The sequence below is a fragment of the Brassica napus genome, chromosome A3 (genome assembly GCF_020379485.1).
Source record: "Brassica napus cultivar Da-Ae chromosome A3, Da-Ae, whole genome shotgun sequence".
Taxonomy (NCBI): Eukaryota; Viridiplantae; Streptophyta; class Magnoliopsida; order Brassicales; family Brassicaceae; genus Brassica; species Brassica napus.
The window spans coordinates 15,535,406-15,553,279 of NC_063436.1; the positions used below are offsets into that span (position 1 = coordinate 15,535,406).

At 36.3% G+C, this 17,874-nt stretch overlaps 2 protein-coding genes across 2 annotated transcripts; both read left to right on the forward strand.

Moving 5' to 3' along the window:
* Positions 1-1,125: 1,125 nt before the first annotated feature.
* Positions 1,126-2,539, forward strand: LOC106439011 (E3 ubiquitin-protein ligase ATL6-like). Its single transcript, XM_013880350.3, has one exon. It carries the CDS (start codon positions 1,177-1,179, stop codon positions 2,323-2,325), a length of 1,149 nt encoding a protein of 382 aa, XP_013735804.2. The 5' UTR covers positions 1,126-1,176; the 3' UTR covers positions 2,326-2,539.
* A 12,836-nt stretch (positions 2,540-15,375) lies between these two features.
* LOC106388885 (heavy metal-associated isoprenylated plant protein 34-like) lies at positions 15,376-17,791 on the forward strand. Its single transcript, XM_013829062.3, has 3 exons — positions 15,376-15,660; positions 15,744-15,819; positions 16,306-17,791. The coding sequence occupies exons 1-3, from the start codon at positions 15,631-15,633 to the stop codon at positions 17,664-17,666; spliced, it is 1,467 nt and encodes a 488-aa protein (XP_013684516.2). The 5' UTR covers positions 15,376-15,630; the 3' UTR covers positions 17,667-17,791.
* Positions 17,792-17,874: the final 83 nt, after the last annotated feature.

Consider the following 17,874-nt stretch of genomic DNA (forward strand, 5'->3'; position numbering starts at 1 on the left):
CCTGACTGGTTCAACGCAACCGTTACGGTTGCGGTTGCATGAGTTTGTGGATGCGGGCGGTTGCGGTTTCTAGCGGTTTTAAGAGATTTGTACGACTGGTATTGAGGTTAAAAATTGGTGCGTTTGCGGGTGACTTATGACCGGTTAACTACCAAATGCGGTAACAGTCAAATAATAAATTAACAATATTTATATTTAATATAATTATAAAAATATCAAAAATTATAAAATTATAATAAATATAAAATTTATATTTAGAAAGTTATAATTTTAATTTTTGAAAATTTATTGAAATTGTTTTTATTATAATTTTTTATAATGTTAATTAAAATATAACATATATATTTTAATATTTTCATAATTTTAATTTTAATTTTTTTATTAAATATTTTTACTTTTGTATATATATTATTTTAAAAAAAGAAAAAAATTTTACCTTCCTGCTACTGCAAACGCTAGCTGGAGCCAGTTTTTGAATTTATGAGATTCAGAGCGGTTTGAAGCGGTTTAAAGCGATTTGAGTGATTGTTGCAAACCGCCGACAACCGCTACCAACCGCAAAAGCTGCGTTTGCAGGTGGTAGCGGGAAAACCAGTCGCCCCCTAAATCGCTCTTTTTATAAGGAGACACCCAAAATAATTTGTGAAAACGAGTCCTTTTTTTCGAAAACGAGTCTTTGTTATGTGCATGTATTAAAAAGATTGTGGATAACAGCTGAAACTTTAACAAAAAAAAAAAGTTCTTTGTGAATCCAGTGACATGAAAACGATATAAAGAAGTTTAGCATAGTTGTTGAACGATAAAACACAACACACAAAAGCTGTCCGAAATATTATGCAAACATAGTTTAGTTAACTCTCATCTTCATGTGATGTTTTGAAAATTTTGAAACATAGTTAGTTAACTCTTCTCACCGGTACCGATAAGGATGTTTTCATACGACTATATTATAACACCAAACTAATTTCACTGTAATAGTAACACAAACCAACAAATACAGGAAAAAAATGTCACGTTTAATTGATTGTACGAAGCTTATATTGCCACGTGGAACTCAATGCTGACTCCATTGCTTACGTCACTATCAGCTATCTCTTCTTCTTCGCTCTCTTTTGACGTTATAATAAACTTTCTTCTCCAAGAGGCAAAAAAAGAAAAAAAACAAACAACAAAATCATGAAAAGATCTGACCACGCGACGGGCGTTTTTAAAATTGTTTTCTTGCTTATATTATTAGCGGCGGAGCTTGTGGCGGGTCAGGACAACCCTGATCCGAGAGATGAAAGGTATAACTACGGTAACTTAAGTCCAGCCATGGCGGTGATCGTCGTGATCCTCATCGCAGCTCTCTTCTTCATGGGCTTCTTCTCCATCTACTTCCGCCACTGCTCCGGCGCACCCGACGCCGGAGTTTCACCGGCTGGTGGTGGAAGAACCAGAGGAAACGTCACCGCGGCGGCGCGTGGGCTAGACGTTTCCGTGGTGGAGACGTTTCCTACGTTTGTCTACTCGGAGGTGAAGACGCAGAAGCTAGGGAAAGGGGAGCTGGAGTGTGCGATCTGTCTGAACGAGTTCGAAGACGACGAAACGCTGCGTTTGCTGCCTAAATGCGATCACGTGTTTCACCCTCACTGCATCGGCGCCTGGCTTGAGGCTCACGTGACTTGTCCCGTTTGCAGAGCGAATCTCGCCGAGCAGGTAGCTGTCGAACCGGATCTTGAGTTGCAGGAGGTGGGGGTAGATCCTGAACCGGTGGTTGATGCTTCTGTACCGGAACAATCGGTTACGAATGAAGTCGATTCGAGGAGATTGCCAGGTGTACCGGTGGATGTTAAACGAGTCAAGTTCTCGAGATCGCATACCACGGGGCATTCGGTGGTTCAACCGGGAGAATGTACCGAGCGGTTTACTCTCCGGTTACCTGAAGATGTGAGGAAGAGGATGGTGGAGAATTGGAAACTAAACCGGTCGGATAGTCTTACTAGGGGAGGGAGTTCAAGAAGAGGTAAACCGATTGATCGGTCAAGGGCTTGGTCTGATCGTTGGTTGTTCCGTAAAACGCCGTCGTTTCTGTGGAGGAGTCGAGATGATGGTTCGATTAGGCTAGGTGCTACCGGTAGCGTTAGAGGCAATGCTGTGGTGAATTCAACCGGTGATTCGGTACGGTCAGACCGGTGGGCTTTTCTTAGAAACGGGTCGTTTCTGTGGAGGAACAGTTCGGTACATGTGCCAAGAGGAGGAGTCAATAAGGACGGCGAAGGAACTTCGGTTAAGTCAACCGGGGCAGGGGGATCAACCAGTGGTTCGGTGAGGATACCGGTTTAGCTGACTTTTCTTTAGCCGTAGCTTCTTTTTTTTTCTTATCTTTTTCATTTTGTTTTGTATGGGATTGTTGATAAAACACGCAATACATTTTCTTAATTTTTAATCGTTAAAATTTGTATTCTTAAATTCTGTAACGTACGTACATATGTATCAAAGTCAAATCCAGAAAATAGATCTGTTTTTCTAAAAATAATATATAAAAAGCTTTACAAAATGAGGTGCGGTGTGGTGCAGGTAGGTTTCTGAGTTCTTGGAATATAAAAAGGTCTTATTCGATGACAAAGAATATAGCTACATGTAGGATAGATTCAATAAGCGTATAGAATATAGTTTGTTTGTTATTGCTGAAAATATTATTTGAGGATAATCGTCATTTCTAGAAAAATGATAACACTATTACAGATAATTCCACACAGTTTTTGGTATTTATGTACATTATTGACCGCCACTAGGTCTCCGATGAGATCACGGCGCGTATGAAGTCTCATTTGTCAATTTTAATCTACAAGGACATAATATAATATTGTAATCAATGAACACAACTATTTTTCACATGTTACCTTTTTTTTTTGCCATCTATTTTTATTTATAAAAGAGCTGAAGCCCAAAGGGCAAAGCCCAAGCATACAAAACAAAGTTCTAAAACCCACTCATAAAAGATTAAACCAAACCAAAATTCAAAAAGCCCAGAAAAATAAGAGTGAGGTCCAAACTACAAACCCCCTTCCCCACCACGTGTGAGAGCACGCAAAAACGAGAAGACACGTGTGAAAGGATTGAACACGTCCCCTTCCCCACCGACTTGACAACACCGCCGGAACTGCTAAAAGTCTCTCCTCCGGAATCACACCGGAAACCTGAGACTCACCGTCTTAAGCGACAAACTATTCTTTACTAAAGGCAACCTCTTCACCGGATTCAATCGGGACCTATCCAAACCACCGAAACCACCTCCAACAACTGTATTGGAAGTTTAATGGAATCAGCTTTTTCAATTGAAACACCTGAGCATCGGAGAGCTTCAATCGAAAACAGAATCGAGATCTCATCCGAGCTCAGACCCACCATCACCATAATGAACCCGTCACACTCCTCGATCACTCCCGAGTAAACCAAACGACACTAACCCGATTCATCGCCGGAAAGAACGCCGGATAGTTCCGCCAAAGGGGCACGAACCACCAGAAACAAGGCCGGCTACACACCGTCAAGAGGACCGCCGTGTACCAGAGTCGATATTCACTGTTCGGAAGGGAACCACCGCGCCTCTCGATCTCTCAAAAGTTCTCAGAGAGAGAGAAGAGAGAGACTACCATTCCCTTTTTTTTCACATGTTACCTATGCGCACCATATGCATCTTTCTAATTTTCAAAAAAAAAAAAAAACATGCATGTTTCTTTACTCTTAATCATTATCGTCTCATTGGCCTATACTAAAACACGCAAATATTTAGAGTGCCAAGTAATTAACTCGTGTCAACATAAATTGAAGAGGCAAATATGATCCTAAAAATAAGAATCACCATCTCCTGGGCTTTGGGTTTGTAAAGTTCAGGCCCAATAATATATGTTCTTCCACGGAAAGTCGAGAGGTGGAAGGCACAACAACCAAGAAGAGCTGCAGTTCGTCCCTTGCTATTGTTGCTAATTTTGTTCAGCTTTTCTTGGGTTGGGCCTAAGGATGTCAATTGGGCACATTGTCCATGGGCGGCCCATGTCCAAATCGATATGGACTAATATGATCACGTCCAAATATGCCCCAAATATTTCTGTCCAAATAGATTATGCCCAGATGCGCCCAGAGTCCAATGGATAAAACAAAATGGACATGGGCCGCCCAAATACGCTCATATTTAAAAAAAAAAAATATTTGAAATCACAAATATTTGGGGAAAAAAAAATCAGAAATCACAATTCACAAATCTCTCGAGTCTCGAGTCTCGACTCCGTCTCTTCTCTCCATCTCTCGAGCAGTGTCTCTCCGTCTTGTCTCTCCATCTCTCGATTAGTGTATCTCCGCCTCGTCTCTTCATCTCTCGAGCTGTGTCTCTCCATCTCGACTCTCCTCTCCGTTTCTCACTTTGTCTTCGATTCGCTTCAGGTCGCTTCATCTCGACTCTCCTCTCTTTGCGATTTGATTGCTTTTAGGTTGATGGGTTTGCATGTTTGCGATTTGATTGCTTTTAGGTTGATGGGTTTGCGATTTGATTGCTTTTAAGTTGATGGGTTTGCATGGGTTTGCGATTTGATTGCTTTTAGGTTGATGGGTTTGCGATTTGATTGCTTTTAGGTTGATGGGTGAAGGTTTACACAGTTCACTTAAGTTTGGAACGGTCTTGCTTCATTGTCATATAGGTGTGGTGGTGTTCTTGCTTTGCAGCTAGCCTAGGCTTATTGGTGAAAGAGTGCATAGTTCACTTATGTTTGAAGCGGTTCTTGCTTCACTGTCACATAGGTGTGGTCGTACTCTTGCTTTGCAGCTAACCTAGGCATATGGGGTTAAAGTTTGCTAGTTCATTTCAATTTGGAATGGTTTTTGCTACATTATCTCATAGGTGTGGTCGTGTTATTGTTTTGCAGCTAACCTAGGCGTATGGGTGAAAATTTGCATAGGTCACTTATGTTTAACTCTGTCCATTGTTAATGATGATTCTCGTTTGTTTGTAAGTTTCGTTTATGTAAATGTCTAAATATCTTTAATCTCTTTTGTTCAGATGGATGGTGATACGTTGAACCTTAATGATGATGATTATTTGAGCGATGATGGTCCTGATTATAATGAAGATGATGGTCCTGATCAGAATGAAGATGATGATCCTGTTCAGAATGAAGATGATGGTCCTGATCAGAATGAAGATGATGTACAAGATGATTCTACAAGTGTGGCTAAGAGTAAGAGAGGTAAAAAACGAAGACATTCAAAGTGTTGGCAACATTTTGAAATAGGAGATAGAGTGTCTGAGGGTACTAACGTTGTCTGCAAGCATTGCCACCATTCCTATTGCTTTGACCTGAGTAATGGAACTACTACTATATGGCATCATATTAGACAATGTTCTATGACTCCTGCTTCTGGAAGTACACCTGGCGGAAGCAATAGGAAGTTTGATATAATGGTCTTCCGTGAAATGATTGCTGGTGCCATAGTTGAGCACGATCTTGCATACTCGTTTGTCGAGTTTAGGAGGATTAGAGAAGCGTTTAAGTATGCGAATCCTCGTATTGAGTTTTGGTGTAGAAATACTGCTGTATCAGATGTCCTGAAGATATACGAGAATGAGAAAGCTCATCTTAGAAAGGTTTTGAGCGAAATTCCCGGAAGAGTTTGCTTAACTACTGATTTATGGAGAGCCATCACAGTGGAGGGTTATTTATGTCTGACAGCACATTATGTAGATGCTTGGAAGCTAAAGGCGAAGATACTGTCATTTGTTGCCTTTCCCCCACCTCACACTGGTTTTACTATTGCTGCGAAGGTGATGGAGTTAGTGAAGGAATGGGGGTTAGAGAAGAAAGTGTTCACAGTGACAGTCGACAATGCTTCTTCAAACGACAATATGCAAGGGGTTCTAAAGTCACAACTTCGCAAAGAATTGGTGTGCAATGGCGAGTTTCTACATGTAAGATGTGCAGCACACATCTTGAACCTCATTGTTCAAGATGGGTTGGCTGTGATTAGTGAAGCCTTGGAAAAAATTAGGAGCAGCGTGAAGTTTGTGAAGTCTTCAGAGTCGAGAGAACAAATGTTTCAGACCTGTGTCGAAACTGCTGGGAGCATGAAAGAACCTGGTCTTGTTTTTGATGTTGCAACTAGGTGGAATTCAACCTTTCGAATGTTGGAAAGAGCCATTCCGCATAGAGAAGCACTGCGTAATCTCTCTGAAGCAGATCCGAGTTACAAGTGCTTTCCATCAGATTTGGAATGGTCTAGAGGAGCACTCATCAAAGAATTGTTGTCTCCATTTGCTGCGATGACAAATCTTGTCTCTGGCTCATCATATCCGACTGCAAATTTATACTTTATGGAAGTCTGGAAGATAGAGTGCTGGCTGAGAGCGAATGAGACTTCAGAAGATGAGATAATTGTTCAAATGGTGGAAACAATGAGGCTGAAATTTGACAAGTACTGGGAAGAATACAGTGACATCCTTTCTATTGCTGCGGTGTTGGATCCAAGGTTGAAGTTCGCTGCATTGGAATATTGTTATGACGTCTTAGATCCATTTACAAGCAAGTCGAAAGTCGATCATATCCGGAAGAAGATAAAGAAGTTGTATGGAGTTTATAAAAAAGATCGTAAGAGCACTACTGCGAGCCCTTCAGAAACACAATTGGTGAAAAGTATACCAGCTGGATATGGGGTAAGAGGAAAACATTGTTTTTGTACTTGGTGTTTTTGTACTTGGTGTCTTACTGTTTTTATGTTCATATTGCAGGATTTTTATGCATTCTTTTCTTCAAAGGAGGGAAGAGGAAAATCAGCTTTAGATATATACTTGTCTGAACCGGTTTTAGATATGGCTGCCTTTATGACTATAGATGTCTTGAGATACTGGAAAAACAATGCAACACGGTTTAAAGAGCTGGCTCGCATGGCGTGTGATGTTCTTTCAATTCCCATTACAACCGTGTCCTCTGAGTCGTCATTCAGTGCTGGAAGCCGTGTTCTTAGCAAGTATAGGAGTCGACTTCTTCCATCAAATGTACAAGCTCTCATCTGTGGAAGAAATTGGCTGCGTGGATTTGAAGTGACAAGTAAGTTAACTCTTTAAGTAAATGTCTCTGTTGTGATGCTTTAGTTATGATTGATTTGAACTGGAAATGCCTCTGTTGTGATAAGCTAGTTTAGGTAAATGCCTCTGTTGTGATAAGCTAGTTTCAGGAAATGCTTTGCAAGTGATATATGTTCAACATGTTAGCTCGTCCTTGTTTTGAATTAATATGTCGCTTTGTTTCATTGTTTGTTATGATTTGAACATGTTATCTCGTACTTGTGATGAATTAAAATCTCTGCTCATGTTAGGTGATTCTGAAGATGAAGAAGAAGAAGAAGAAAAAAAAAAGAGAAGGAAGGTGAAAAAGAAGGTGGAGGAAAGAAGAAAAAGAAGTAGATTAAGTGAAGGAATGAAACATGAAATTTAAGTATCTTTTGGCTTTTGTAAAATATGGATTTTAAGTTTAAGTTTAAGACTTTAAGTATCTTTTGTGAAACATGAAATTTAAGTTTAAGTATGTTTTGTAAAACATGAAATTTAAGTAAGTTTAAGTATGTTTTGTAAAACATGAAATTTCTAATATGTACATCTTTTAAGTTTGAAAATTAGACATTTTACATTAAATGGACATCTGGATTCCATGGACAGTCCACCTGGTCATGGTCCTATTTGGATATGGTCCTATTTGGATATGGTCCTATTTGGGCTCGACCAAAAACGCCCAGAAAAAAATAAGCCCATCTAGACACGCCTAAATCCACCCACTCCGTCCAATTGACATCCCTAGTTGGGCCATATACTGATGATGCTTTATATACACAAAACAAACACTCAAGAAAGCTAAGTTTGGAAAGATTAGAACTAGTACAAGCTCCAGATGGTTAGATGTGGTGCTAACACATTTACTCGTGGATTGAGTTGAAATAAGAATATCATCATCGCATAACCTCTCCTAGAAAATTAATTAGAATTTGAAAATAAGAGAGAAAAAAATATACTTCATTCGTTTCATAATAGATGATGTTTTAGAAGATTTTTGTTGTTTCAAATAGATGATGTTTTGATATTTTTATGTTATTTTTAACTTTATTGAAAACTATGTAATCAATTAGATGTTGCAGTCATTTCTGTAATTGGTTGGATGATTTTTAAATTATACTTTTTAAATTATTATTTAGAGAAAAATAAATTTCTTAATTTTTGTGCAATAAGGAATAACATCATGTATTGTGAAACGGAAGGAGTAAAAAATAATTGCCGCTTAGCATTGAAACTTTCAAGAAATTAAATACATAATTATATTATTTTAAAAATATTAGTACAATGAAGTCTAAAGATTCATTTGGAAAAACTGTCTTATAAAGATGTTTTTAATAATATACAATAATAATTTGTTAGTTTGATTTAGTTCTATAGTATCCATACGATGGTTGACATTTTAGTTTATAGACAAAGATTAGGTTTGGTTTCTTTGGCGTTCAAGAAAAAAAAAAGGTTTGGTTTCTTAAGTTGGCTATGTATAGAATGCGTGTTAAAAGCAATTCGACCGTTTAGCAGCTTTTTGCAATTTTAGATTGTAGTTTTGTTGACATGTTCGGAATGCTTTAGTCAATGTCTTGTCGAACATTTATACAAACACTTGAACTTTGTGCACCACTCTTCGAGTTATTTATCCATTATTTCATTTTCTTTTATACATAAAAAAGTAAAATTTTAAAAGACTGGTAAAAGAAAAGTGCAGAGAATTAACAGCTTTGCGCCTGGTCAACAAAAGGATTGTTGAGATTCGGTGATGCCACGTCTAGAAGTAACACATTTGCAGTACCGTATGAAAGATAGATTCTGTAGTGTTGCTTCTACTTCATCTTACGGAGTTCATCCTGGGTCACAGGAGGAGTCAACACCTCAACCCACCTTTCAAGAGGTCAGCTCCTTAGCTCCTGGATATTGAATAAGCCGTGTTGGGAATAAGCACCCCTCGGGTGTTGATGCAGCTGGTCGAGCATATCACGCCTATCTTTGGTACCGGCTGCTGGTTTTAAAGGAAATAGCTTAGGTTTTTTCGATGTTTTAGGACCAGACATGTAACCTTCTTTTTTAGTGGTAGAATGTAGTGGTTTAAGGGGTAGTTTGCTTCGAGTCGTGAAGCTTTCTCATCCGACTGTGGTGGAAATTATAACAATGTACTCTAGGTTGCGTTGGATCCGAGTGAGAGATCACCTAGTGAGTGTTCTAAAATGCATTGTTGTATTTGTGGTGGAATTTTAATGTGGTCTAATTTCATTGTAAAACTATTTGGTTAATGAAAAGTTGATGTTGAGCCAAAAAAAAGTGCAGAGAATAAGCAAACGAGTCATGAGAGACAATCTGGTAAACAGGAAATAAAATAACCGAAAAAGTAAAAGTTGAATTTTTCTTACAAAGACACACGTTAGTAAGATTGTTCTGATCAGCTAAAAAGATTGCTGGTCCCTTCGCTTCAGTATCGTATCGAAATAATTTACAAACCAGCTCCTAACAAATATCTTATGATTTGTATTATTGTATATAGTAAATCAAGTTGCTGAGAATGTTGCCGCACGAGGGGGACAAAAGTGAAAGTCTACGATGGACTATAAAAGAGAGATGGGTAAATATTAAAACATGGAGCTGTGTCAAAGTTATTGACTGTGCATAAACAGTAAAAACATGAATGTATGTGTGAGTGAGTATTAAACAATGTAGGTGCGCAGTTTTGGAATCTGACTTCCTTCTTTTTTGGACAAAACCAGATGTTTTCAGTCTGCTTCATGTCTTATTAGCAAACCCAATAAAGCATTTTCCTCTCACTTCTCATTTCTTGATCCTTGGGATTGACTCTCTTTTTCTCTTGTGGGTTTGACCTAGTAAAATATTGAATTTGCTTTTGGGAATTTTAGTTAAAGCTACGATGAAACACGAGGCTTTGATTCGTGTGTTTATGCAGAAGTTGTTTTAGTATTACTATATGGGCTACATTGATAACATTGGTCTGAAAATAAAATTAAAATACACTCCATTTTATTTTCATGGATCAGTTTGATGTCTTTGTCTTTTTTTTTTTTTTTGAGAGAGATTTTGAGCACCTAATTTTCTTTTATGTAAATTATGAATAGCCGGCTGATAGGGTGCTTTCAAATATATCAGATGACCGATCAAGTATAATTTAATAGGTGGAATTTGTAAAAAAAAAGAGAAAATATTTCATAAGTAAAAATATATAGGATCCCGTTTTTGGTCTAAATATAGGATCCCGTTATTTACATATTACCAATCAAAATTATATTTTTAAAATTTTGTGGTTCTCATCCAGGCAAATAAATTTATGAAAATATAGTTGAAGCAATATAGCAACTTTTGTCACACCTAACTTTCATACTATCGCTCGTTGCCAACCAATTTTATGGATTTCACTCTTTTAGGTTGATATTATAGAATATGATTTCTCGACATTTGTTTGTCTCTTTAAAATTGTTAATAAATCATCTACATTGTAGCTACGTTCTTGTCAATTTACTCGATAAAATACTGAATCACTGTTTTTTTGTTTGGACAACATACTGAATCAATGTAAGAGATGAAAACAACAAGAACCACAAAAATCACAACCTTATCATCAAAAAGAACGGGTCATTCGATGTGTAGATATTTTAGGGATATTTTAGCTATTTGTCATTTATGCGTATGTATGGGTAGGTGTCCTTGTAACCAAGGGTATATATGTATGTTGCACATTCATGTACATGGATATAAATTCAAAAGTTGATCGCATTTGTACCTAGCCAAATACTACAAACCTTTCTTTAATATGATATATAGACCCATCAATATATACCATGGAGATGTTATAACTTTGTTACTTGTACTGAAAGTTTGCGACCCAATTCTGGATATGAAATCCAGAGACTCCAACTGTGGATATATACATCTTGGCTTACCGAGTATCTCTCTCTCTCACGCTTTCTAGTTGTCAATATGTTATCAACTAGTAATGTAAATTTATAATAAAATAGAAAATGCATACTTTATCATTAGTTTTTAATACAACTACAGTAAGAGTTTACCTCAGACGAACAGTTTACTCATATCAAGAACAGGTTTTGGGAATTTTGACTTCAGCTCGAATATGCGTTAGTCCGATTATGTTAATTCAAGGAAAATTATGTTAATTAATTTCATAGATAAATAAGATAGAGAATCGAAAGCTTGAGAAGTTCACTAAGGTTTATGCATGTGTTACTAAAGGATGGACATTTTATCCGTTAAATTTGATTTGATTCGTTATGTGTTTCGGTTCGATCCGAAAATTTCGAATATCCATAAACTTCAAAGCAAAACAAATACTAAAAATCAATATCCGTTAAAATCAAAGCAAATCACAAATATTAAAATTTTGGGAAGCGGATATCTGCTCCGATCCGGTAATATATAAGTATATGTATATCTTGATTATATTTAAATTTTTAAATGTATAAAATTATATAATTATTATTCTAACATATGATTTGAAAAATTATATTCACATTATTACTTATATACAAATATTTCATAGAAAAGAAGAGAGAAAATATGACAATTATAACTTTTTCGTAAGTTTTGTGTTATTATAATTGTTAACTAAATTTTTAAAATTTACAAAAAAATATGTAGATGTACTACTTTTTAAAATTTTATTTTATATATCATGCAAAACAAATATTTTACAAAACAAATTTATATTGAAAATTTAAAATTACTTTTATTAATCTAAATGAATGAGACATCTGTAAGTATTTATAAGTATCTGCAAATATCTATTTATTTTCGGATATCCGTTAAAAACGTATATTCATATTCTATTTATTTTCTGATATCCGTTAAAAACGTACATCCATATTTTTTGAAGCAAAGCAAATCGAAAATTAGATACCTGTAACATACGAAATAAATCACAAATACCTTCAAAAACTTTAGATATTTGATTTGAAACGTGTGGAGTAACATCATCTTCGACCCCCCGTGATATGAATCAAAGCCATTGTTTACTTTTTGGTATTTTCCCATTTTAATTTCATAATTATGAAACGTTCAGATTCATCAAAAAATAATATCTCTAGTCCTTGTCATTTACACGAGCGGTAATTTTTATGTGGTATCGATTTTCATAGGACTTGCCTATTTCCTTGTGGAGTAGTCAATTATTAATTAACTTTAAGTACATGTGTTTCACGTCTGCAAATGGGTAGATTCATTTCTTTCTCACAAATAAAAATTCGAAAATTTTATTCTGATACTTACTTCCGAGAGATAGTTTCCAAAAATCAAGTCAAAGGTGTTGACACATTTGCTTTATATAACGTGTTTTGAGATTTCGACTACTAACAAACTTCGTCGACATTCTCACACGTCTCTTCCCATTCGTCTCTTGGCCTTCAGATCAAACCTAACACCTGATACATTTAGTTCGTATATGTTTGGTCTTTTTGTTGGTCTGTATACAGTTTCCTATTTTCATGAGAGTATTATCATTATTATATCACATTATGCCCATATCTATTTTCATTATAAATGTATGTTCCTGGTTAGGGTCTGCTAATTATATAAACTACTCCAATTCAAGCTTGAATATATTCGAAAAGACCATACCTGAGCTGAGAATAGGAAAGAGATATATAAAGTTACACAATGGGTGACAGTTGTCAGTTTGTCACAGTTACAGCTCTAGGAGTATTGTAGAATGACAAAACTATAAAACGACAACTCGACAAGTATGCAGGATTAAAAAAAACTTAAGTACATGTGAAACCGTTGATGATATATGTTTTCTTTTTAACTGAACATGAATCGTGATTTTACACACTTGTCAAAAGATTCAAAACCTGCACGTGTAAGCATGGTTCGTACTTAGTACAAGATAATATAAAAGCTATCTCAGGAATCAGGATATTTTGACTATAAAGATCTCTTGACACTGGGACATTCCGTCACTTATTAGTTCTTAGAAGCTAAACCTAAAAGGCTATGAGTATAATACATGCCATGAAGACACATTTAGCTTCAACGCTTAGCAATTTCTTGAAAAGTGGATGGAGAGAACAAAAAAGATTACTACATAATCTGACAAAGAAAAATTTAAGCTGACAACAGTTTTCGTCACGAGGTTGGTTTTCTTATAGTTTAAAGAAGACGAAAAAACAACAGAGAAACTTCATAATTTTATCTAGAAAAATAATGGTCTAAAATACCTCTGAAAATGATTCTCAGAACACCCCTAATAGAGGGTTCTGGCCACAAGGTTCCTAAACAACTCTATTTTATTTTTCTTAAATAATTTTTTGTACATCTAATTTGATTTCTTACTAGGTTGGAGAAAACTAATTGACTTCTGAGGCAGCCATGGACGGGACCTGCGGCACGGTTTGTAAATGTTGGTCCGTATAGAATGTAACTACATCTAAAACGTTAGTTATGATCGAACCATTAGTCATTTTAATTTTTTATACTTATATTAGTTGTTTTACTCTTTTCCAGTTTTTTTTTTAAAATAATAATATTATCTTATCATGAACATATTGCACCATGTTTAGGCACAGCCAAATGACTTTCAAAATTTTAAAAATTATTATACATGGATCGTATGATTTCCAAGTTATCAAAATACTTCTTAATTAAAATTAATTTAAAATATTTATGGCTCCATAATATTAGATTAAGTTCTGAGACATACGCGTGTATCTATATATGCTTAGTATGATGAATTATTTTTACTAAAGACGGTCAAAGTTGGGTGATAGTTAAAGATGCACGATGTGAATTAAAATAACAATCGCAAAATTAGTTATATTCCTTCATGTTACACACAACTATGAATTTGTATGAAAACATCGGTTAAATACTATGACACCATCTCACCGAAGTGCTGCACATGCGTCTTCTGCGTTGCATTTCCATTATCACTCCATAATTTATTCCAAAAATGGAGTATAAAAAAAATCTCTCTATTTATAGAATAGTTACTTTTTTATTTTTTTACTACTCTATTTTCCACTCTATTTTACAATAAATTATGGAGTGTGGATGGAGATACTTTTATAGACATTAAGTTGAGTTTTATATCTAAATCAAAACCTCAAAATATTTCAACTAGAAGATTAAATAGCTCATTAATAATTATTTGTTTTGGAACTAACTGGTGGTTGAAAGCTGGCCCAAGATAGCTCTATCCACAGCATATAGTGGAAGCGACCTACCTGTCTCTTGACCCATTAAAACTCATCCAACATTATTGTTCCCTTTTTCTTCTTCTTATATATAAAACCAATAACAATTATATTGTCAGTTCTTATATTTATGTATAAATTTTGTCAAGCATCCTCAACAACAAAAGTTGTTAAATCAATCATGTAGTATTTTTCTAGTTTCCCGGGTTATGAATCATCAAGAAGCAAATTAAATTGAAGGTTTAAGGTTTTTAATTTGGTTCATTTATGATAAACAATTTCTGTACGAGGTACATTAGTTGTATATACGTAAGATCTAGATCGCATAATTTACCATTATAGGAGTCTTCAATTAATATTTAAATTCAATAGTAACATTGTTTGCGTAAGTGATGCTGTTAAACAAGTCGACATTATGGTGACAAAGACCCTATCTTGCAATTGGATCCTAACCCCTCTCGTCAACGATCATTAAAATCATTATTACGATCCTGAAATTTGCATGTTAATATCAGTGTCATACATGAATTATTGTAGTCTAATTACTTTGCAAGCAAATGGATACTATACACTACGTGACCATTCCGACTAAATTCAACGTATAACGTCAAGACATTGACAAAATGTAAATAGCGACTAATATATAATTTTTTTTAGAACAGTAGACAAAACCACTACATGATAACAACATGAGAAATCCAAATTATTGAGCCATGTTAAACTCTGGTTTACATCTAAAACACATATTAGATATACGAATAATTAAAAGCAAAATACGAATACAGCTAAGTAGTGTAGTTAAGGAACATTATATATTCGTATTGTGTGTTATTAATCTTGTTCCATAAGATGAATACAGCTAAGTACAGAGTACAGAGACGAAGCGAGGCTGTACTTAACACTGCCAAAGTGAAAGAAGCTACCTTTAAGCTTCTTCTTCTTTTTCTCCCCTAAACTCTGTACCAGAAAAAGAAAAAAAAGTATAAAACTTTAAAATTGAAATTTTAAAATCAAAACAATAATAAACTGACATTTTTAAAAAGATGTTTGCAAATGAAAATGGAAAATTAACCTTGCTACTTGTGCCACCGTCCTCACTCTCTCACACACAAACATAAGTAGAAATAATAAACCCTGAAACAGAGAGTTAAAAAGTTTTAAAACAAAACACAAGTTCTGAGTGTGTTTTTATTGAGTGTCTCTATCTCTCTGTCCTTAAACAACAACCAACTTTATTACACTACATTACATATCCCCCTTCTTATAACCTATCCACCACCTCCACTCCTCTCTTCACAAATGAGATAAAGAAGAAATAAGAGTTCAGACAGAAACTCTCTCTCTCTCTCTATACCCACAAATTTAAGAGAAATTATGAATAAACAAGATGTTATGAAGCTTCAGGTATACGTCTCCCTTCAAGATTTTGTGTGTGTGTATAGATATCACTGTGCTAATTCTGTTTACTGTGATTTGATACTTTGCAGACTTGTGTTCTGAAAGTAAATGTACACTGTGAAGGCTGTAAGCATAAAGTGAAAAAACAGTTGCAGAAAATCGAAGGTGTGTTCTTGTTCTGTTCCCCTCTTCATATATCTTTCTTTTCCTTTGACCATTTCAATTTTTCTCCGAAGCTTGGATCTATCAATACTGAAGTTAAAAAAAAAAAAAAAATTATCATCTCAAATATACAAAAGTTTTGAAATTTATTATTTTTCTAAATAAAGTTTTGAAATTTATGAAATGTGTGTGTGTGTTTTTTTTTGCTTTCCCTACTGTGTAATACTCTCATCTCTCACATAATAAAGTTACTAATTTTCCAAAATAATGGAGTCCAAAGCTTTGAAATTTACCATCTGGGCTACTCCCTTTATAAAATTACAAGAATTACAGCAAACTTTTTTAAAAAATTGCAAGTATAAAGTTTATAAAATTCAACAATGGAGCTCGAAATTTTGAGATTTACAGCATTGATTGTTTTGTGTTAATTTTCCCAGATGAAAAGCAAGAGACTTGTTAAGATTCTGACACTGTTTTGGTTTTCTTCAGGAGTGTACTCTGTAAAAGCAGATGTAGAACAGGGGAAAGTCACCGTCACAGGCAACGTGGACCCAGCCATTCTCGTTAAGAAGCTGAGCAAATCAGGGAAACACGCCGAGATCATAGGCGGCGGTGGCGGAGGAGGAAAAGAGAGCAACGGGAAAGCTAATGGTGGTGGTGGTGGTGGTCAGAGTCATGGTCAACCTATGCAGTTGACTCCTCAGCAGATTCAACAAATGATGATGATGAAGGCTGCTCAAGCTGGTGGTGGTGGTGGGAAGGATATGAAGATGATGATGCCTCCTGTGGCATCTAAGGACCAGAAGAAGTCTGTTAAGTTCGAAGAAGAGGAAGATGATGACGATGAGTTTAGTGATGATGATTATGATGATGACGAGGAGTTTAGTGAAGATGATTATGATGACGATGAGTTCGATGAGGAAGATGAGGATGATGATGAAATGGGAGGACATGGTCACATGCCTCCTAATAAGATGACAATGATGCCTAACAAGATGCCTCAGATGGGTGGTGGCGGTGGAGCTAAGGGACCTAATGAGATTATGATGATGATGAATGGTCTCAAAGCCGGTGGTGGTGGCGGTGGCGGCGGAGGAGGTGGTGGGGGGTTTGAGATTCCGGTGAAAATGAAGGGAATGGGTGAGGGTAAAATGGGAAAAGAAGAGAAAGAGAACAAAGGAGGTGGGGGTAAAACCGGAAAAGCAGATGCCAAAAGTGGTGGTGGCCTTCTAGGATTTTTCAAAAAGGGTAAAAGTGAAAAAGGAGGTGAGAAGAAGGGAGACGGTGGTGGTGGTGATAAGGTGAAGTCCTCCGGTGGTGGGGGAGGAGGAGGTGAAGTTCATCATTATGATGATGGGCCTAAAAAGGGAGGAGGCAAGTCGAAAGGAGGAGCCCATGGGGCCCATGATATCGATGAGCTCATGAAACAAATCAAAGCAGGTGGAGGAGGTAACAAGGGTAATCATAATCAAATCAGTGCCAAAGGGATGGGTGGCCCAATGGGTCAAGGAGGTCCAATGGGTATGATGGGTCCAATGGGACACCAAGGCGGCGGCGCTTTCCCGGCGGTTCAAGGCTTACCGATGAGTGGAGGCGGAGGATACTATCCACCACCGCCTCAGGCAATGAACCAGCAACAGTATATGCAAATGATGATGCAACAACAACAAGCTGCAGCTTATGGAGGTTATGGTGGTGGTCACGGTGGAGGCATGTACCATCCGATGATGTATGCTCGGCCTTATCCGGCAGTGAATTATGCTCATCCACCGCCAATGCCGCCTCCGCACTCGGGTCCTTATTCCGATATGTTCAGCGATGAGAATCCAGCTGGTTGTAGTATCATGTGATCTGGTAATTAGAAAATGAAAATGAATATGTTTGTCTAAGAAGTCTTATGTTTTTTGTTTGGGGCTGTCTTCCTCTTTTGTAACTCAGTCGAGTAATGGAAACAAAATGTGCTTTGATTTGGTTAGTTGGAATGATGTTTATAGTATCTCTCTATTACTGAAAAAGATATGGTTACAATATTCGTTCAGTTTCGAAATGTATAATGTT